A 23293-nucleotide genomic window follows, 5' to 3' on the forward strand; every position below is an offset into this window, starting at 1 on the left:
AGTAAAAAGGACTGTGTAATGTGGAGCAGAAGAGCAGCATAGCTTTGAGTCAGTGAACTCGACAGGCTTTAAGACCCAGCGGAGTCAGTTCTCTGTGATTGGGACTCCTGACCTCAGTGTAATTCCTGAGGTATGAGGCGTGTCTCCTGTTTGAAGAAGTGTGCAGACTGGAGCTGAATTAAAAAGATGGAATTATTGGTGTTTAATGATCAACACAGTGTTTAACAGTGCTGAGACAGCAGAGGATTAATTATTGCTGATATTTCTGTTGGAATTCTAGAATGATGGAGGGAAAGAGATCAGACTCACCAGAACCCAGCTGTGTGTCCATGAAGAGTGACCGGTCAATGGATCATCCAATTGTCTTCAGAGACAGAGACAGTTCTACTGATGTGAGGTCAGTATAGTGAGGTGTTTTACAGCAGTGTTCCACCTGATCAAACTCACTGGTCTCATTATGAAGCCCTTCATGAGCTTTATCAGGTGTTGAAGCAGTAAAACACTAAACTGTGAAGTGCTGCAGCTCTCGGTCCGGCAGTGAGGACAACTGCTTTAAGAGGTCAGTTCAGCCTGCAGTCACTGATCTGGAGGGTCTGTGGTGCTACAGAAGAACATTTACACCTGGGATATTAATGACAATATAAATCATTTTATTCATTAATTCAATCATTTGTTTCTAAACATGTTAGTGTTAGTGATGAAATCCTGAAATCAGTGTATTGTGTTAAGAGGATAGTGTTAAATATCTGTCTCTGTATTTATTACTGTGATTTCTGCAGCTATGAATACATATAGTCCATATTACATGATGTGTTTTATTTGTTCACAGACCACAAAAGAAGAAATCAAACATCAGCAGAAATCAGCTGGACTCCATATTCAAGGTGTGTATGTGTGTGTGTGTGTGTGTGTATGTGTGTTATAGTGTGTAATGTGTGTGTTGTCATACCTTGTCATTTCTTGATGTCCAGTAGAATTATGGGTAATCACTTGTATGAATAATCAGAATTTCAGTTGTAACTAAAGGCAAGAGGAAGAGACTTTTATTATTTTCATAATCAAAATCATTAACAAAGCACCATTCACTGTGTAAGATTCTAATATTTAGATCTGTTCCTGTGTGTTTCTGACCAGGAGCTGGAACACAAAGTCATCACTCTGATAAAGAATGAGCTGAAGAGGTTTAGGAAGCTCCTGAGTCCAGATTACCCAGCATGCACTGAGAGGGAGGTGGAGGATGAGGAGGATCTGCACAGTGTCAGAGAGGGAGCTCTGAAGATCACACTGCACTTCCTGAAGAACATGAAGCACACAGATCTCGCTAACACACTGCAGAACAGTAAGAGCTCTGAGCCATGGCTTTATTCCATCAGGTTCACTTTAGAGAGAGGAAATAGTTTTAGATATGAAGACTTTTAGTTTGAACTTTGATTTTAGTATCATGTACATCTGCTGCTTTTCTGTTCTGTTCATGGTCCAGCTTGTGGTCACTCTGTACAATGGTCCTAGTAGATGAATCAGGAATGAACAGCAGCATTTGAAAGAATTTTACATTTTATATAGTGCTCAGTGATTCTGCATTAAAACATGTTATTACTGTTTATTAGAACTCGCCCCTGTGTATCAGACAAAGCTGAAATCCAACCTGAGAGAGAAGTTTAAAAGAATTAATGAAGGAATCTCACAGCATGGAAGATCAGCACTTCTGAATGAGATCTACACAGAGCTCTACATCACAGAGGGTTGGAGTGGAGACGTCAATAATGAACATGAGGTGAGACAGATTGAGACAGCGTCCAGGAGATCAGCAACACAGGAGACACCCATCAACTGTAATGACCTCTTTAAGTACAAGTCCATCAGAACTGTGCTGACTAAAGGAGTTGCTGGAATTGGAAAAACAGTCTCTGTGCAGAAATTCATTCTGGACTGGACTGAAGAAAAATCAAATCAGGACATCACCTTCATGTTTTCACTTCCCTTTAGAGAGCTGAATCTGATGAAGGAGAAAAATCTCAGTCTGATGAATCTTCTTCATCACTTTTCCCCAGAAATAAGAAAACTAGAATCAATAGACTGTGACTCCTACAAAGTGGTGTTGATCTTTGATGGTCTGGATGAGTGTCGACTTCCTCTAAATTTCCAGAATGAGAGATTGTGTGATGTGACAGAGTCAGCCTCAGTGGATGTTCTGCTGACGAACCTCATCAAGAGGAATCTGCTTCCCTCTGCTCTTCTCTGGATAACCTCTCGACCAGGAGCAGCCAGTCAGATCCCCCCTGAGTGTGTAGACCAGGTAACAGAGGTACGAGGGTTTAATGATCCTCAGAAAGAGGAGTACTTCAGGAAGAGGATCAGTGATCAGAGCCTGGCCAATAAAATCATCAGACACATGAAGTCTTCAAGAAGCCTCTACATCATGTGCCACATCCCAGTCTTCTGCTGGATCTCAGCCACTGTTCTAGAGAGAATGTTGGGTGAAGCAGAGAGTGGAGAGATCCCCAAGACTCTGACTCAAATGTTTACAAACTTCCTGATCTTTCAGATCAAACACAAGGATGAAAAGTACCATCAGAAACATGTCCGTGATCCTCAGCAGATCAGAGAGAGTATCCTGGCACTGGGAAAACTGGCTTTCCAGCAGCTGGAGAAAGGAAACCTGATCTTCTATGAGGAAGACCTGAGAGAGTGTGGCATTGATGTCAGAGAAGTGTCAGTGTACTCAGGAGTGTGTACCCAGATCTTCAGAGAGGAGTTTGGGCTTCACCTGGGGAAGGTGTTCAGCTTTGTACATCTGAGTGTTCAGGAGTTTCTGGCTGCTTTATACGTGTTTTTATGCTTTAAACTTAGAAAGACAAATGTGCTTGTGGAGCAAAGCACTGGACATTTTAATTTCTTCAGAAATCCAAACATGTCTGATCTCCTCAGGAGTGCAGTGGACAAGGCCTTACAGAGTGAGAATGGACACCTGGACCTGTTCCTCCGCTTCCTTCTGGGTCTCTCACTGGAGTCCAATCAGACTCTCCTACGAGACTTAATGCCACAGACAGGAAGTAGTTCTCACAGCAACCAGGAAACAGTGGAGTACATCAAGGAGAAGATCAGGGAGAATCCATCTCCAGAGAAATCCATCAATCTGTTCCACTGTCTGAATGAACTGAATGATCATTCTCTAGTGCAGGAAGTACAGACTTACCTGAACACAGGAGATTTCAGGTGTCTCAGTGGAACCAGTCTCTCTCCTGCTCAGTGGTCAGCTCTGGTGTTTGTGTTACTGACCTCAGAACAGGAGCTGGATGAGTTTGATTTGAGTAAATATGATCCATCAGATGAATGTCTTCTGAGACTGCTGCCAGTGGTCAAAGCCTCCAGAAAAGCTGAGTGAGTATTTTTATTTATAAATGTTTTACTGCATGGTTTGTTATTTTAATGTGACACTGAACTGCACTGTTTGGATTAATGCTTGTTAATAGTTCCTCTAATCCTCTTTAAACAAACCTCTGGTACTTTTACAGAAGATTGTTTCACTTTTTACACTAACACGTCATGTCTGCACTGAGGGCTGGGCCATATGGACAAAATCTTATGGATCAGGATATGAATCATTTTATATCTTTTATAGATGAATCATGATATATTAAGTTTTCTCTAAAATTTATATAAAAATCTATACAAAATAACTGGATGCATTTAAGAACTAAACAGATTTCTTAACTAAACAGCAGTGAAAGACACTTTTTCTTTGCTCTGTTTATTCTGAAAGTGACATTGAACAGAACTCTCACAAATGAGAAGAAGAAAAACATCAAGCTGTCAAAATGGGATCAATATGAATAGAAAATATAAAAAGTAAATATTAAACACTCTGTTCACCTTCAAGTACCTGTTTAGGTTCAAGTTCCTCATCTTTTGTTCTGTGACACAGTGTTGTGGAGAGATTCACTCTGTCATGCTTTTATTTCTTCCAATTTTTCACATTTTCTTCCTAATTTAATCACGGCTGATTCCCACCATCTAACTGGGAACAAAATACTGAACTGGACCATACTGGAAAGAGTCAAGTTGGATTTTCTTTAAATAGTATAAACTAGTAACAGGGCAATTTGGAACAAATAGTACATTTTTATTACATTTCCTTTCTTATACTATTTATTTAACAGAATCATTGTTTATTTAAGAAAGAGATTCTTACATTTTTGCACATCTATATTTTCCAAAGTCCATTCTAATAAATAAAACATGATAAATCTATATTGCTAATAAAATGATTTTCTTGAGTGTGATTTTGAAAGAATAAAATTGCCCAGCCCTTATCACCTTCTGAGACAAGACGAAAAAACTAACTCTATCTTTTCACACTGTTCCTGTAAATTAACACACTTGCTGTAACTGACCAGTTCCATATGTATGACCACACACAGGCTCCCATGACTGGCTTTACCTTGTTTAATTACCTGGTTTAGTTTGAACAAATCAACCGTTTCTTTAGTTAGTTTACCTAGTTGTTTAGGTCCACACCAAACACCTGAACCAGTGTGTGTGTAAAATCAGAGGTCTCCAGGTGACAGATTTGTACCTGTACGAGCACAGAGAACAACACACACCAACTGTTTTACCGTCTCTGTGAAATTCAGCATATAACTCAGTGTAAAGTACGACTAGTATTGGCATGTTATTAACTGCTAGTGTACAGCTCTATAATTCTTTATTTTCTGTAATAAAATGCACTGGATCTGCAGTGTTGGGTGTAGAAACTTGAACACAGATCAGAGTGTAGTGTTTGTAGGCTGCTTGCTCTCACCTGTGTGTGTTATGTACATGACCTAATGGTCTTCTAATAAATTGTAGCTGAGAGATTGTGGAGTTCAGAAAGACGTCCCTGCTCCTGTAAATGTCCTGATGTGGTGTCCTGTCCTCTGATTTCTGTGTGTGAGAGAAACACACTCACATTTCTGTTACAGCTTCAACTTTAGCTGGATTATGGCTGTGTGTGTGTTTGAGATCAGTGTTCTGATATTTCATCATTTCTCTTCCAGTCTGTGTGAGTGTAATCTGACAGAGGAAAGCTGTAGAGCTCTGTCCTCAGTTCTCAGCTCAAACTCCTCCAGTCTGAGAGAACTGGACCTGAGTGAGAATAAACTGCAGGATTCAGGAGTGAAGCTGCTCTCTGCTGGACTGAAGAATCCACACTGTACACTGGAGATACTGAGGTACACACACACACACACACACACACACACACACACACACACAGGTCATATAATATTTACACACACACACTTAAAGTAGATGGTCAGCTTCATTAGTGGTATATAAAGTGCTGGACTGGGTTCATGCTGCGTTTCCTCTGAATAACAAACACAGTAAACAGAAAAGCTGTAACACTTTTGTTTAAACTAAAAAACACTAAACTTACATTTCTGTCATCTGTCCTTTTCTATCATTTGTACTTTCATTATACAATGTGTGCTCAATCTATACACTATTAGTTTCTACTCCAAACACATTTTAGGGAAAAATAATGGTAGAGTAAATAATCCACCTCGGTCACGTTCATTACACTCGCGACTGCGTCTGGAACACGACTGCTGATGACCGGACACATCACTGAAACGGGATAAAAGATTATAGCCCTAATTAAGCTCTAATGTAGGGGGCGTGTCACTCTGTGTAATCACCTTGCATCACCTTGAATCTACAGCACTGGACTCATTACTCTTCACTCTTCATACCATTCTGTGTGTTTTTCTTCCCACTGCTGGTTGTGATGTTGCACTCGGTTACTAAAGTGTCCAAAACAGGGGGAGTCACGTGACGGACTGAACATGATGGCTGCTTAGACCATTTGCTTGTTAGACATGCTTATAGCAAGCATCAACTCAGTAAACTCAAACATCAACAAGCTAGAGTCGGGCTGAAGAGCATTGCTCAACCACTGCTACCTGTGCTGCCCGCGCCTGCTGGAACTGCCCAAGAGACACCTTCCCGTATCGATTTCTCACCTGAGACCCTATGACTTTACCCTACAACCTGCTTTATTTTATTACTCTTTGTCTTTATCAGTTTAACCAATTTAACCCTGGCTGTTGACAAATAAAATAAAGAAATTGCAGTATGATGTTATATAATGTATTTTTTAATTACATTTTAATGAATGTTGCAACTGTCCCTGTGGACTGTTGCAACCGTCCCCTGTTAGGGGGTCAGTTGCATCATTTCACTTTGTCTGTTAAAGTTTACATTGCTTATATATTATCACACATACAGATGTTACAACAATGTGGGTGAGCATCTGACAGATTTAAGTGTAATATATTAAAATTTTGGCTTTCTACTAAAAACGGTCACTGAGAAACTGAAGAAAATAAGAAAAGGTAGGTCTTAAGACGCCAGAACAGAGAAGAGGCTAGATGAATACCTACCTTTTACCCTGAGAGATGGTGGGACCAGTCGGGCAGTGCTAGTGGATCAGAGGGAGCGAGGAGCAGTGCGAGGAGTAATAAGATCTTTGAGGTAAGATGGTGCTGGTCCATTCTTGGCTTTGTAGGCAAGCATCAGTGTTTTGAATCTGATGCGTGCAGCTACCGGAAGCCAGTGGAGGGAAAGCAGCAGTGGGGAGGTGTGGGAGAACTTAGGCAGGTTGAATACAAGCCGTGCAGCTGCAATTTGGAGTTGCATTCAGAGGAAGACCTGCCAGTAAAGAGTTGCAGTAGTCCAGTCTTGAAATGACCAGAGACTGAACAAGCACTTGAGTAGCCTGAGTGGATAGAAATGGTCGGATCCTTCTGATGTTGTATAGAAGAAACCGACATGAGCATGTCACATTGGCACCATGGGAGGAAAAGGACAGTTGATTGTCCATTGTTACCCCAAGATTGCGAGCAGTGGCTGAAGGGGAGATCATTGAGTTGTCCAGAGATAATGCAAGATCTTTGTCTGGGGATGAATTACCTGGGATGACCAGCAGTTCAGTTTTGCTGGGATTAAGTTTCAGCTGATGAGCTGTCATCCAGGATGAAATGTCTGCCAGACACGCTGAGATTCGGGTAGAAGCTGTGGTATCTGAGGGAGGGAAGGAGAAGATAAGTTGGGTGTCATCAGCATAGCAGTGGTATGAAAAGCCGTGTGAGGATATCACTTTGCCAAGAGTGTGAGTGTAGAGGGAGAAAAGGAGAGAACCAAGTACTGAGCCTTGTGGGACACCAGTAGAGAGTCTGCGTGGGGCAGATGTCAATCCCTTCCATGTTACCTGATATGAGCGACCATCCAGGTAGGAAGCAAACTATTCCCATGCTGTTCCACAAATTCCAAGACTCCTGAGGGTGGACAAGAGAGTCTTGTGGTTAACCATGTCAAATGCTGCAGTAAGGTCAAGAAGGATGAGGACCGATGACAGCTTGGCTGATTTAGCAGTATGTAGTTTCTCAGTGACTGCCAAAAGGGCAGACTCTGTAGAATATGCTGCTTTGCAGCCAGACTGGTTGGGATCATGGAGGTTATTCTGCAAGAGATAGTCAGACAGCTGATTATAGACAATTCGTTTGAGAATTTTTGAAAGAAAGGAGAGGAGTGACACTGGTCTGTAATTATTCATCACAGAGGGATCCAAAGTAGGTTTCTTTAGTATAGGGATAACCCTTGCTTGCTTAAAGGCAGTTGGTACCTGTCCTGATGTAATGGATCTATTGATGACTGTGGTGATGAAGGGCAGGAGGTCAGGTGAAATGGTCTGGAGCATAGTAGAAGGGATTGGATCCAGTGGGCAGGTGGTGGGATTGGAAGAGTGGATGATTTGCAAAACCTCTTCTGCTGCTATGGTTGAGAAATGCTTCAGTGAAGAAGTAGCTGAGTCCTGGCTGTGTAATGCAGATGAAATAGGGGCGGATGTGAAGGTCTGGCAGATGTTCTCAATCTTCTCTGTGTAAAAAGTGGCAAAATCTTCAGTGGTCAGGGAGGATGGAGCAGGTGGAGTTGGAGGGTTGTCTATACCTGCTTATTCCTAGGGTCACGCGGGTCTGCTGGAGCCTATCCCAGTGCACATAGGGCGAAAGGCAGGGGTACACCCTGGACAGGTCGCCAGTCCATCGCAGGGCCTGTAACCATTCATTAAAAGCAAATAGCCTACTGAACCTCTCGATTCCTTGCTGGAACGTGGGAAGTGGTCCTGACACGATGATCCTTGTCATGGGCGATGTGGTGTGAAACCTTCTCCACCAGGCTCCTGAAGTCCTTCTTCAGGATCTCCGTCTGCCTCAGCCTGATGTCATTCGTGCCAGCATGGAGGACCACAGCTCCGATGTTCTTGTTCAGGATCGCCGGGTACCTGTGCAGCGGCATCAACAACATGAGCACCAGGAAAACAGCGAGTGTGCACCTTACCTTTAGCCGCGGTAGCACGGACATGCTGGACAATGGAGTCTCCGATGATCACTGCATCGCACTCCGTCTCGCGAATGGGAGCGAAGCGGTTGCGGGACGAGATCTCAAAAACGGGTGGTGGCGGTGGGGGAGAGGTCCTCGCCTGGGGCTTGGCTCATGTCTTCCATGAGATGTTGCTGCATCCAGGCTCTGTGGTACCCCGGTGCCGGAGTGAATGAAACCTGGGTGGGCCGTGTCCTAGGTGTGCTGGGCCTGGGCAGAGAAACATGCAGAGTTGAGGTTGTGGGAGTGTTTGTTTCACGTCGCAGATTTACCTGGGACAGGTGTGCATCAGTCCGGGAAGATTCGAGCGCGGTTTTCCGCTGTCACAGCTGGGCCTGCTTCACCTGTAGGTCACGGTGTTTTAATGTAAACAAACTTGTGGTAGCCGGGCTAGCCGGGTTAGCGTACTGATGGGCTAACAGGCTATAAGCGGGTGATCTGGAAAACAAATAAAACTAGTGATATAAAAAGCATTTAGAATGAGAATATTATGGGATACTATGGGCTAATAAAGATATTATAAAAAGTTAGAATATAGGACTGGATTAAAGATAAAAATCAAGAAAATTTAGTGAAATTTTAGGTCAGCTTGGCGGAGCTCAGAAAAACACATCTGTACCTTTCCACAAGTTTCATACGTAATATTTCTGAGCTTTCTGAATTGCCCTCCTAGCTATCTAGCTCAGGCTGGCTAGGCTAATGGCTAGCTTCATCCTGCCACAGTAAGGATGCTGCCTGATGCTACTCGTGCTCTTTTACTACATAGGCTGAGCTGCTCTGACTGTGCTTGGACTGGACCTGATAATGCTAGCTGGGGTAACAATAAGGTGGAAAACTGATTACCTCCTTTTTAAAACATTTTACAGTAAATTAATTTTTTATAAGTTTTTTTTTTGTTCAGCCCCATGTACATTATGACTTGGGTCTCTGGGTTCATTTCCCTGTAACTCTAGAAAGCAGATCTCAGCTAAACCATGAATACTATTGGATAAGGTAGCTGGTTTATTTTGGCTGTCCTATTGTACTCTATTTGATTGTAAGTAGGTTTATTCCACACGTGTTCTAAGAACACTGACTGTAAGGGAGGGATTTTCTATCAGGTTCATTGGTCACCAAACTTCAAGAGGGTACAAGTTGTTAGTTAGTGTAAACTGTTGGACTAAAAACGTCCTGACTGCTCTGTATTATTACATGGTCACAGTCCAGTTTGGGCTTATCATCAAGTTCATATTTTTGTTGTTTGTATCTTTTGTGTTATCTGTGTTGTCTAGTGAGTGTCTGGGGCTTGTCCTTTCTACTTAATGTCACATAATGACCATGTTCATATTTTATATATATATATATATATACACCTGTTTGTGTAATTATTGTAATTATTTTAGCACTTTAAAAGTTCTTAAATGGTTACCTATTTACATTAACAGTAACCCTTTACATTATCCCATAATGACACACTGGCTTAGAAAGTTTATATCAACTTGAAGACAGATGGCTGAAAGGAGCACGCTCAGCTTAAGCTTAAGGGAGTTCTGTAGTGTATTATTAACTGAACCAGACGCTCTTTCTAAAAGTAAGGTTAATCTAGCTGCACATATATTGCTGTGTTGCAGCTTTTAGATACTTAGCAGTAATAGCACTGAAAGAGTACAGCAAGCATAAAAGTGTGTGTGTGTAGATATTTAGATATAGACATATAAACAGCAGGCAAAATAAGTATTGAACACATCACCATTTATCTCAGTAAATATATTTGTAATGGTGCTACTGACAAGAACTTTTCACCAGATGTTGGTAACAACCCATGCAATCCACACATACAAAGAAATCAAACCATTGTAATGAAGCACTGGAGGCAGAAGGAGTAGAATCCATTCGTGGATTTATTAGAATAATCACACAGGCAGGAATCATAGTCAAAAACAAAGCGTGAGTCAAAACTGGGAAAAGACTATAATGAGGAAAACAAAACCGGAAATCAGAACAGCAAACAGGGTCATGCACAAGAATCAGTATCAGAGGCTAGGCAGGATCAGAAACAGGTAAACAGGCAATAATCATACACAAAACAAGGCAAGGAAGATCAGAACACTTGGTATGACACATGGGGACGAAACTTGTGTGGGATATTTATGTCCATGGTAAAACAGTCTACGAGTCATGTGAGTAATTAGTATTCCAGAACACCTCCTGGTGTTCTACGGCATGGCCTACCCCGAGGGCGGGGGGGTGGGACGGTCTGGGTGAGCAGAGTGGAATTCTTCCATTAAGGAGGGGTCAAGGATGTCCCCCGAATCCATCCACGAGCGTTCTTCTGGACCATAGCCCTCCCAATCGACCAGATTCTGCAGACCAGATACTACAGAGGCGACGAGAGTTCAGAAGGGCCCGCACTCTATATGCCGGGACCCCGTCTATGTCAAGCGGGGGTGAAGGCTCATCCTGTGTGGGGGTATTTGAAGGACGATTATAGGCAGGCTTGAGAAGGGAGACGTGAAAGGTGGGAGAGATGCGATATGTGGATGGTAACTGCAATTGATAGGAGACCGGGTTGACCTGGCGGATGATCGTGAACAGGCCAACGAAACACAGGCTCAGTTCCCTACACGGGAGCTGGAGTTTCAGGTTGCGTGTAGACAGCCAGACCTGCTGTCCCACCCTGTAGGTGGGGTGTGGACGGCGGCGGCGATCTGCCATAGTTCTCTGTCTCCTAATAGCTCTCTGCAGGTGTACGTGAGCCCTCTCCCATACTTCTTGGCTGCGTCTTGACCATACTTCTTGGCTGCGTATTGTCTACAGCAGGGACAGAGGAGGGTTCACTAGACGAGGGGAACAGTGGTGGTTGATAACCCAGGACACATTGGAATGGCATGAGCCCCGTAGACGAATGGGTGAGGGAGTTCTGGGCATACTCGGCCCAGTGGAGGAACTCACTCCAGCGGTGTTGTTCACGGCTGCAGTAGGAGCGGAGAAACCTCCCGATTTCCTGGTTTAGTCTTTCTGCCTGACCATTTGACTGTGGGTGGTATCTAGAACTCAAGCTCACATTGATGCTCAGTTGAGAACAGAAAGCCCGCCAGACGTGTGATGTGAACTGGGAGCCCCTGTCCGATACAGTGTCCTCCAGGAGTCCGTAGTGACGGAATACCTGGTGGAAGAGCGTGGTAGCCGTTTCTATAGCCGTGGGTAATCCCTTGAGTGGCACCAACTTGCAAGCTTTCAAGAACCGGTCGATGACCACTAGGATCGTGGTAAACCCCTCCGATGCCGGGAGATCCGTCAAGAAGTTTACTGAGATGTGCGACCAGGGACAGCGCGGGATTGGCAGTGGTTCGAGCAGGCCCTCAGGAAGCTGATGGCTGGTGTGTGATTGGGCACAGACGGCACACGACCTCACATAGTCCATCACATCCTGGCTGAGAGAGGGCCACCAGAAACGGCGCTGGGTCAGTTCCTTAGTGCGCTGAATACCCGGATGGCCACTACTGGGCGTTTCGTGAACCCACTGCAGTACCCTGGGGCGAAGTGTGACAGGAATGTAAAGCTTGGTTGCAGGGCATGCTGCTGGGGGAGCATCCTCCACATGAGCTCTCCTTATTTCCTCCATCAGATTCCACTGTATGGGGGCCAGGATGATGGAGGATGATAGGATGGGGTCAGACAGAGCCTGTAGAGTCTTGGTTTCCATCTGGCATTACAGTGCATCAGCTTTACCATTCTTGGAGCCCGGACGATAGGTCACAGAGAAGTTAAATGACGGGCATTGAGACGCTTGGCACCACGCAGGTATTCGAGGTTGCGATGGTCAGTGAGAACCAGAAAGGGGTGTCATGCTCCCTCCAGCCAGTGATGCCATTCCTCTAGAGTGGCTTTAATGGAGAGGAGTTCACGGATGCTTACGTCATAGTTAGCCTCCGCTGAAGTTAGCTTTTGGGAGAAGTATGCACATGTGTGAAGCTTCCCCGAATCCTGCTGGTGTTGAGATGGGACTGCTCCAATACCTGAGCTGAAGGCGTCGACTTCCATGACGAAAGGCTGGTCTGGATCAGGGTGGCGTAGGATCGGGGCTGTGGTGAAACTGTTTTTGAGTCTCTGGAATGCTTCACGTGCCTGGTCTGTCCATGAAAGTCTCTTGGGCTTTCCCCTTAGAAGAGAAGTCAACGGGCTGGTTGTTATGCTATAATTTCTGATAAAACTTCTGTAGAAATTAGCGAATCCTAGAAAGTGTTGTAAATCCTTAATCGTGGCAGGTTCGGGCCAGTCAGGGACGGCTTGGACCTTGGCTTGATCCATCTCCACTCTACCTGGTGAGAGCACATAGTGGAGGAAGGTGATTGTAGTAAGGTGGAACTCACACTTCTCTAACTTGACATAAAGGTGGTTCTGCAGGAGGCGGGATAGGATGAGGCGTACCTGGCGGATGTGATCTTTGAGGGAAGAAGAGTAGATCAATATGTCGTCTATGTATGCAATGACAAATTTATTCAACATGTCCTTCAGAATTTCATTCACCAGAGACTGGAACACAGTGGGAGCATTAGTGAGTCCATAAGGCATGACTAGATATTCATAGTGTCCTTTTGTTGTGGGGAATGCAGTCTTCTATTCATCCCTCTCCTTGATTTGAATGAGGTTACAGGTGCTCCGTAAGTCCAATTTAGTGAATATCATGGCCCCTCAAAGTTGTTCCAGAGCAGTGGGCACCAGAGGGAGAGGATAGGGGTAACAGACAGTGATTTTGTTCAGGCCCCTGTAATCAACGCAAGGGCGGAGGCCACCGTCCTTTTTCTCCACAAAAAAGAAGCCGGCAGCTGCAGGTGAGGTAGAGGGGCAAATGAACCCCAAGGCTAGTGCTTCTTTGATGTAATCATCCATAGCTTGACTTTCTGGCAGAGATAGAGGGTAAACCCAGTTTTTGGCGGCATGGTGTTGGGTAATAGCTCTGTGGCGCAGTCCCAAGGGCGATGAGGTGGAAGATGTGAGACCTTTTCTTTACTGCACACCTCGTATAGATCCTTGTATTCCTTGGGCAGTTTAACAGTATGGTGGGATTTGGGGCTTTCAACAGAAGTGGTGAGGCATGGACAAGGCACAGTGAGGGAGAAACAGTGTTGCTGACAGTGAAGAGACCAGTGCATCAGTCCCCCCTGTCTCCATGAAATGCACGGTTCATGTTTTTGAAGCCAGGGCAGACCCAAGACGACAGGATTGGCAGGGGAAGAAATGATGAAAAATGTAGTCATCTCATGGTGAAACAGTCCAATTTGGAGATTGAGAGGTCGAGTCTGTCGGAAGAGATATCCCTCTCCAATAGGTTGGTTATTGATGGCCGTCACTCGTAGAGGGGGTATGCATGGTGATGTGGGGAGGCGTAATTCCTCCACGAGTCCGCTGTCGATGATGTTGATGGCCGCTCCCGAGTCTAGTAGCGCTGAGACAGGAAAAGCATGGTTATCAGATTTGCAGTACAGCCGATAGGGCTACCTTAGAAGGCAGTTCAGCTTCCCCCACCTGAGATGTGCCAGATTTCTCCGGGCACCGTGACACTTGGTGACCTGGTTGACCGCGGTAGTAGCACAGACGTAGATCTGTCCGGCGTTGGCATTCTCTTTCTGACATGTGATCGTCCTAGTTGCATGGGTTCGGGTGCGTCTTCAGGGGTAGCGTGGACATCCTGGTAACAACGTGGCTGGAAACAGGAAGAGGTAGTGGCACGGTGTTGGCGCCGCAGATTATCGAACTAGATCATCGTCCCAATAAACTGGGATAGCGTGGTGTTGGTGTCTCGGCACACCATTTCAGCCTGTAGTGCTGTGTTTAACCCCCCCTCGAAATACTGCCAGAAGTGCAGTGTTGTTCCACCCAGATTGGACTGCTAAGGTACGGAACTTTATCGCGTCGTCTGCTGCATTATCCGAGCCCTGGCGTAACTCCATTAGCTAGATGGAAATGTCTTTTCCCCCGGCTGGGTATTCGAAGACCTCACAGATCTGCCCCGCAAAATAATCCACTGAAGTCTTTATTTGAGGGTCAGAGTCCCACACAGCTGATGCCCAGTCTAAAGCTCTACCAGTGAGGAGAGATAATATAAACACGCACCTGGTCGTGTCATTGCGATACAGTTCAGGCTAATGTGCAAAGAAGTTAGCACATTGAAGTAGAAAACCCCGGCAGCGATCAGCTGAGACATCAAATTTTTCTGGTAGCACCATTTGTGGAATTATCTGAAACCTTTGGAACGTGAGCATACATCCATGTAAGAACAAACAACCTATCAATATTTAAACCATGTTTTTCCTCACAGCATAATCTAAACCTCAGAAGATTTGAGATCTTCTTTGTGTGCCATTCCCCCAGTACCCTAAATCATATCCATCTCCATATGTAACTTTGACATTTGATATTTTCTTACCAGAGATACATCTGATATAAAGGTCACAATTATTTACTCGCTGCTAAATCCTGCACGGTGCAGAAACAGGAGGAGCACGGTCGGTACTTGGACTGGGAGTTGTTGTTGTTGTTGTTGTTGTTGTAGCTGCACGTTGACGGCTTGTAGCTCTGCCACCTAATCCTGGTGTGCGCAGATCATATGGCCTTGGCGGACGATAGTATCGTGCAAATCCACTGGATTCTCGGCAGGCGAAATATCCTGTAATGAAGCACTGGAGCAGCAGCAGGAGCAGAATCCAGTCGCAGATTTATTAGAATAACCACACAGGCAGGAATTGTAGTCATAAACAAAACGCGAGTCAAAACCGGGAAAACACTATAACGAGGAAAACAAAAACCGGAAGTGCAAAACGAAACCGGAAATCAGAACAGCAATGCATGGTCATGCAAGGAGAATCAGTATCAGAGGCTAGGCAGGATCAGAAACAGGTAAACAGGCAATAATCATACACAAAACAAGGCAATGAAGATCAGAACGCTCGGTATGTCACGTGGAGATGATACTTTGTGTAAAACAATGCGTGCGTGGGGTATTTATGTCCATGGGAAAACAGTCTACGAGTCACGTGAATAATTAGTATTCCGGAGACGGTTCACATTCGTGTTGGGATGTTACAACCATAGATGTCCACAAATGAAGTTCTGTGTAATAATGTGAAATGACACAGAGAACAGGTATTGAACACATGAAGAAAGGGAGGTGCAAAAAGGCATGGAAAGCCAAGACACCAGCTGAAATCAATCAGTAATTAGAAAGCAGTCCTGCCCACTGGTTCAGTCCCGACTGATGGCCTATAAAAAGGAGTCTCATTACCAAGGTGTCACACAAGAAACATCTCATGATGGGTAAAAGCAAAGAGCTCTCTCAAGACCTTCACAACCTTATTGTTGCAAAACATTCTGATGGCACTGGTCACAGAAGGATTTCTAAACTTCTGAATGTTCCAGTGAACACTGTTGGGGTCATAATCCGGAAGTGGAAAGAACATCATTTCACCATAAACCGGCCACGCCCAGGTGTTCCTCGTACATTTCTGACAGAGGAGTGAAAAGAATGATCAGAAGAGTTGTCCAAGAGCCAAGGACCACCTGTGGAGAGCTTCAGAAAGACCTGGAACTAGCCAATACAGTTGTTCCAAAGAAAACAATAAGTAATGCACTCAGCCTCCATGGCCTGTGTGTACGCTCAACACACAAGACTCCACTGCTGAAGAAAAAGTATGTTGAAGCTAATTTAAAGTTTGGTGCATAACATTTGCACAAGCCTGTGAAATACTCAGAGAATATAGTCTGGTCAGATAAGACCAAAATTCAAATGCCTTTGAAGAGCAACTCCTTCAAATTCATTTAAAATTCCACAGTAAAATTAATTGAACTTTATTGGGACTATAGAATATGCTATTATGAAGTGATCTGAGTTGGATTGATCAACTAACAATCTGAAATCTGAAATGTCTATTTTAAAAAGGATTTTAAAAATTCCAGTAAAATGAATTTAGCTTAGTACATTTTAGTCTCTTTAAACTTTTATGTACCCCATTTTAAAATGTAAATTATTATTAAAACATTCAGCATTTATTTTCGTAATTGCTAGGAATTGTTATATATGCATTTTGTTATGTATTTATTAAAAATGATTGTTTTATATTATGGTTCTGTGATGTAGGAGCTCATGGACACTCGCTTTCCTCTGTCAGCGATATTACCGCTACGTATCTGAAACCGCGTCCCTACTATATACGTTCAGCTAGTTTAACCTTGCTTTCAGAAAGAGCGGCTGGTTTAACCGCAGTGATTATTGCTACTTCTCCTCAAGGACTTCTCCACTAAAGGAAGACTTTTTTTCAGCCATATATTGTGGATTACCACTTGGGAGGATTCTCTGGGGAGCTTCCTGAACTAATCTGAGTAATGGTTCCACTCAACTTATATACCGCTTACATGGACGGTCTCATTTCAGGAAAGACTGGCACTGTGGTTTATTGTCTCTCTTTGGTGATTTGCTTTTGTAGAATTACTGATTTGATAACTGACAAACTTTATTTCTCCAGATGTTATCTATGATCTTGTATTAAATAATGAGTCATCTTAATATTTTGGTTTGAACTGTGGTGGACTGAACGCTCCTCACAATCCAATCAGTACTTTAAATCTACTGAATCAGAAAAAGATATTGTGCTGTTACAGGAGACACATCTGTTGTGTTCTGATGTTTGTCATCTGGCCAATAAGTTTATCAGATCACATTTTCATCATCAGACACAAAAACCAAAGGCGTATCTCTTGTAGTTTCACAATCTTAAATAAAAGTTATAAAATTATGGCTGTGTGTGTGTTTGATCAGTGTTCTGATATTTCATTATTTCTCTTCCAGTCTGTGTGTGTGTAATCTGACAGAGGAAAGCTGTAGAGCTCTGTCCTCAGTTCTCAGCTCAAACTCCTCCAGTCTGAGAGAACTGGACCTGAGTAACAATAAACTGCAGGATTCAGGAGTGAAGCTGCTCTCTGCTGGACTGAAGAATCCACACTGTACACTGGAGATACTGAGGTACACACACAAACATACACGCATATACTTTACATACACACACATACACACATCAGAGTTTTAATAAACACAGCAACCTCCAGTTCTCATCTGTTGTAAGTGTAATTGTAGAGATCTGATATATTGTCATTGTTGTGTGTGTGAGATGGAGAGTAAATGTAGTGTATATAAAGATTTTGTGTAGTTCATGTTTTCAATGCTAAAACTGAGTGTGTTAAGTGTGAGAAGGTTTTCTTTCTTGCAGGATGCGTTTCTGCAGTATTACAGATGAAGGTTGTGCTGCTCTGGATTCAGCTCTGAGGTCAAACTCCTCATCACACCTGAGAGAACTGAATCTGAACCGTAATAATCCAGGAGAATCAGGAGTGAAGCTGCTCTCTGATCTACTGAAGGATCCACACTGTAAACTGGAGACACTACGGTGAGTTACTGACTTCCTGTCTCTTTACTCTACTGTATTGTAAGACATTGAGTAATATTCAGTGTGTTCTGTATAATATTTTCAGTTTGTGTGTGTGTGTGTGTACTGCCCTGTAGATGTGGTTTTAACAGTGGGAGGTTGAATGAGTGATGATCTGCTTCCTGATATTTTTAAATGAAAATAATTTGAGGAAACAGTAATGAGTTTTGTTATATCTGCAGTTTTATTACATAATTTCCCTCTAAATGTCTAGTTTTCTGTCTGTCCCCCTCTGAGTGGACACACTACAGGGTGGTTCTGAAGTCTTCTCCAATGAACTATTATTACCAAATACTTACAAAACTTCACTAATCCATAAAAATAAAATAAAGAAATTTCCTCAGGCTTGGATGAGAAGAAACAACCGGCTTTATTTTTATCAAGACGATCTTTAACAAAAATAACAGCAAAATGTCTCTCAAGTACACAGCATCAGCCCCGACGTGGTCAAGTGCACCCCCCCACCCCCGTACAAAATCCCCTCTATTTATACTGACATCCTTACCCCTCCTATTAGTCTCATGATTGTTTTTACTCGTTAGGAAACGTTTCTCACACCCTGTGGATCCCAATCACTGACCTTCTGTGTGTAAGAGAAACACACTCACATTTCTGTTACAGCTTCAACTTTAGCTGGATTATGGCTGTGTGTGTGTTTGAGATCAGTGTTCTGGTATTTCATCATTTCTCTTCCAGTCTGTGGAAGTGTAATCTGACAGAGGAAAGCTGTAGAGCTCTGTCCTCAGTTCTCAGCTCAAACTCCTCCAGTCTGAGAGAACTGGACCTGAGTAACAATGAACTGCAGGATTCAGGAGTGAAGCTGCTCTCTGCTGGACTGAAGAATCCACACTGTACACTGGAGAGACTGAGGTACACACACACACACACACACACACACATATACTGTACACACACACACACACACACACATGCTGTACATACACACACATCAGAGTTTTAATAAACACAGCAATCTCCAGTTCTCATCTGTTGTAAGTGTAATTGTAGAGATCTGACATATTGTCATTGTTGTGTGTGAGATGGAGAGTAAATGTAGTGTATATAAAGATTTTGTGTAGTTCATGTTTTCAATGCTAAAACTGAGTGTGTTAAGTGTGAGAAGGTTTTCTTTCTTGCAGGATGTGGAACTGCAGTATTACAGATGAAGGTTGTGCTGCTCTGGATTCAGCTCTGAGGTCAAACTCCTCATCACACCTGAGAGAACTGAATCTGAACGGTAATAATCCAGGAGAATCAGGAGTGAAGCTGCTCTCTGATCTACTGAAGGATCCACACTGTAAACTGGAGACACTGCAGTGAGTTACTGACTTCCTGTCTCTTTAATTCAATTCAATTCAATTTATTTGTATAGAGCCTTTTACAATGAACATTATCTCAAAGCAGCTTTACAAAAGAAGAAAAACAGAGAAAGGGGAGGGGAAAAATGAAAATAAAAATAAATATAACTAAATAACTAGAAATGAGAGTAAATCATTACATTTAATAATGAAACTATTTTATCCCTAATGAGCAAGCCTGTGGCGACAGTGGCAAGGAGAAACTCCCTGGGATGGAATAAGGAAGAAACCTTGAGAGGAACCAGGCTCAGATGGGAAGGGAACTCAGAAGGGAATTCATCCTCATTTGGGTGACACTAAACAGTAAATAATGTAACTATAACTGATTAATGTCCTTTCTACAACAGAAATTAATGGCCCATGAGGAACTATTAGGTCAGTGTAGTTTCTAAGGTCATTATAGACACTAATTCTTTGCTGTCACAAGCTGACAGATGTAATGGCAGATCTGTGACTGTATGGAAGTCCCCAAGTGGCTCTGTCCATGGCTGTCTCCTGGTCCACACAGATCCATTCACAGCATCAGTGGGCACCACCAAGTGACGAGACTCCGACCCGGGGTAGGGCAGTGGTCACAATGGAACTGGCAAACACTGGGAGCTCAGGAGTGGGGTGTATAGCTTGACAGAGAAGTTAGAGAGAGAAAGAGAAAGATATTAAGTATGATTCTGATCATGTGATGTTTAAGACAATGTAGATTATGTGTAAGGTGCAGGCAGGGACTCCGGCAAGACTAGCTATAACAGCATAACTAAAAGGGAGAGCCAGAAGGTGACAGACATGAAGGCTTCCCGGGACATAAAGCGTCCAACAACTTCACAGTCAGCAAACCTGAGCGACTTGCGAGGGTGATAAGGTGACAGCATCCAAACATCCCAGTACTCTTTACTCTACTGTATTGTAAGACATTGAGTAATATTCAGTGTGTGCTGTAAAATGTCACATCTAGTGTGTGCATTACGCTTCTGTTGTTCATAAGGAATGTGATAAGTGACTCTGTTTAACGTTGTCTGTAATTCTGTCCTCTTCTGTTTTTCAGCATTAATTATGATAAACTCACCAGGTCTGGTGTATGACCGGAGTCTGACCTCAAACCTCTTGTCCAGGATAAAGCAGTAGTGGTGAAGCGTTAGAACCCGTCCCACATTTCCAGCAGTTTGGGAGCTGAATCATTCATATTCAGATGTAGAAGTTCCAGAACAATAACCGTGACTGACCACATCCTTTTATCCACTCAGCTACAAGTTACTTCAGGCTTTAATCACATATTTTACAATCCAAAGTCCAATCCTTCAGCAATCCTTGAGGATGCAGCTGTTTGCTTTGAGGATGCAGCGTGTGGAGTAAATGTGGTCTCCCAGGCAGGAAATCCAGGATCCAGTTGCAGAGGGAGGTGTTGGTGCCCAGCAGACTCACTAGTAGAGAGAAATTGTACCATGGTCAAATAAGTCAAACTTAAAAAAGTCCTTGTTCATCTTAAGTAGAAGCTGGTTCTCAAAGTTATGCCAATTAATTGCTCCCCTTCTTGGGCTGAAGATCAATCCAGCTTCACTTAAAAGTCTCTCACATGCCTCTGAGGCAGGGAGGGCTGTGTCCAGCTTAAGTGACAGGTTGGATAAGGCTGGATAAGATGTCAGCATAGTCATACCTTCAGCTGTACATGTTAGGTATGCATCCAGTTGTTTGGATGTCACCTGTGTGCACACATGCTTTATATCAGAGAATAAACCCTCTTCATCCAAAGTGTATGAGGAGTTGTCAGCAGGCTAAAGACTCTCATCATGATCAGGAAGATGTCAGACGTGACAAAGATGATGACGTCCGACCCTACGTATGACTGGACACTCAAATGATTATTTAATGGGTAATGTTTTCTCAAATATTTCTATTCCAATAAAATTAAAACCTCTTTACTCGTTAATAGAACACAAAAGTTTCTTGTTGTGTTAACTAAATGCCAAGTTTTAAGTCCTATACTGATATTGTTTAGAAGTTAATAGAAGTGTTAGGGCTTACAGTGAGGAGGAATCTGCAATGCAAAACAAAACAGATATTAGAATAGAAAAGGAAAGAAAACATTTCAAGTTGTTTGTTACAGAACTCGATAGTGATCCAGTGCAATCACACAATCTAGACCAGGGGTGCCCAAACTTTTTCCTATGAAGGGCCAAAAATCAAACTTGACCGAGGGCCAAGGGCCAAAGGTAAATGTTGCATCATATACCAAACTGTATTACATTAAAGTTGCCATGAGTTACCCTCATTTATTTCAGAATATTTAAAAATAAATAGAAAACAACTTTAATCTGATTAACCAAAGCAGTTTTATTTGTAAAGTTCTGTAGTTCAATGAACTTATTACAATAAAAATAAACAATCCCTGAATTGTTCAGTGTTCAATACAGTTCAATGCTGAATGCACTAGTCAAGCTGTAAGCAATAATAAAACCATGTTGTTGCAATGTCAGTGACCTCTAATGAGAGATATGAAGCTGGTCTTTATTTTTCAAAAGTTTTTGCAGATTGGGCTGTAGCTGACTTACAGACAAAGACAAGATATTATGTAGGTGAGAGTCAGTTAGTTTGCTTCTCAGTTTACACTTGTTCAAGTTCATCAGACTGAAAGTCTGCTCGCAGAGGTAGGTACTGCCAAACAGAGACAGCATCACTTGTGCCTGTTTGCACATCTTTGGGTACCTGTTTCTTGGAACACATTTGTAGAAGTCTGTCAAGGGAAGGGATCTGAACTTGTGTTTCAGTTCTGAATCACACTGAAGCTCAATTAGTTCCATCTGAAGATCATCACTGACTGTATCCACATTGATGGTGAAGGGTTGAGCAAAGAGCTCAAAGTCAGTAGTGTTGTGTTTGAAGTCCTCAAAGTGACTGTCAAACTCCTGGATAAGGTTGCTGAGAACAGCATCATACTCATGGACCTTCTCTTTCACTATGCCTACCTCTTTAAGACAGGGAAAATGGGCTAAATTCCCTGCATGTGGGGTGAGAAACAGAGAAAGTTTGACAAAGGAAGGAAATTATTAATTCATGACCATTTAAGAAACTTTAAAGCAAATTTTATCAGCTTGATGTACAACAAAAATACCAATGCTGACATGACTGAATATAAATGCAAACTCATATATGTACACATATAATTCTAAATATAATTAATAATAATTATAACTTCATATAAAATATTCTGAATATTATAACTGTGAATGTTACTGTTACCTGCTGAGAGATGTCTTCTGAGCAGCAGTAGTTTTTGTTTGAAGGCTCTGACATGATCAAAAAATTGGGTGATAATCTGGTCCTTTCCCTGGAGCTGAACATTCAAAACATTGAGCAGCTCTGTGACATCCACAAGGAAAGCCAGGTCAGAGAGCCATTTCTTATCAGTGGGTACTTGAATATTACTATTCTTGCTTTCCTGAAAAAGACTGATCTCATCACGCAAATCAAAAAATCTCCTGAGAACTTTTCCTCGGCTGAGCCATCTGACCTCCTGGTGGTACAACACATCACCATATTGCGCATCCATCTCATCCATCAGTGCCTTGAACTGTTGGTGAGAAAGCACATTGGAGCGTATATTGTTGACAATTTTGACGACGTCACGTATCACATCCACAAGCCCGACAGATTTGGCACATAGCTGTTCTTGATGTAAAATGCAGTGGTACTTAACAACTTTTCCTCCAGATTCACTGACTTTCTGAGACACCAAAGTAGCAAGGCCAGATTTCCTCCCTACCATTGCCGGGGCTCCATCAGTTGTTATGCCAGCCATCTTCTCCCACATTAATTCATTTTTTTCAACACTCTCTCAACAGCACGAAAAAGGTCTTCTCCTTTAGTAGTACCAAAAAGGGTCTCAATTCCAGCCAGCTCTTGTGTCACTTCAAAATTTTCATTTACTCCACGCAAAAATACTAACAGCTGTGCGGAATCGGATATGTCGGTGCTCTCGTCGCAGGCTATTGAATAGGCAGAGAATGCACTTGCCTTTGTCTTGATTTGCTCGCCGATGTCTTGAGCCATGTCCTCTATGCGTCG

The 23293-nt window shown here is 42.9% G+C and overlaps 1 protein-coding gene across 1 annotated transcript in view; it reads left to right on the forward strand.

The window, feature by feature from the left end:
• The window catches only part of LOC131348985 (NACHT, LRR and PYD domains-containing protein 12-like), a 135328-nt gene extending 113627 nt beyond the window's left edge, over nucleotides 1-21701 (forward strand). Inside the window, exons 21-24 of the mRNA XM_058384244.1 lie at nucleotides 5037-5210; nucleotides 17246-17419; nucleotides 19019-19195; nucleotides 20277-21701. Of these exons, the coding sequence (XP_058240227.1) occupies nucleotides 5037-5210; nucleotides 17246-17419; nucleotides 19019-19195; nucleotides 20277-20313 (562 nt within the window). The 3' untranslated portion in view covers nucleotides 20314-21701. The remainder of the gene's footprint in view (nucleotides 1-5036; nucleotides 5211-17245; nucleotides 17420-19018; nucleotides 19196-20276) is intronic.
• Nucleotides 21702-23293: the final 1592 nt, after the last annotated feature.

The sequence above is a fragment of the Hemibagrus wyckioides genome, linkage group LG29 (assembly GCF_019097595.1).
Source record: "Hemibagrus wyckioides isolate EC202008001 linkage group LG29, SWU_Hwy_1.0, whole genome shotgun sequence".
NCBI lineage: Eukaryota > Metazoa > Chordata > Actinopteri > Siluriformes > Bagridae > Hemibagrus > Hemibagrus wyckioides.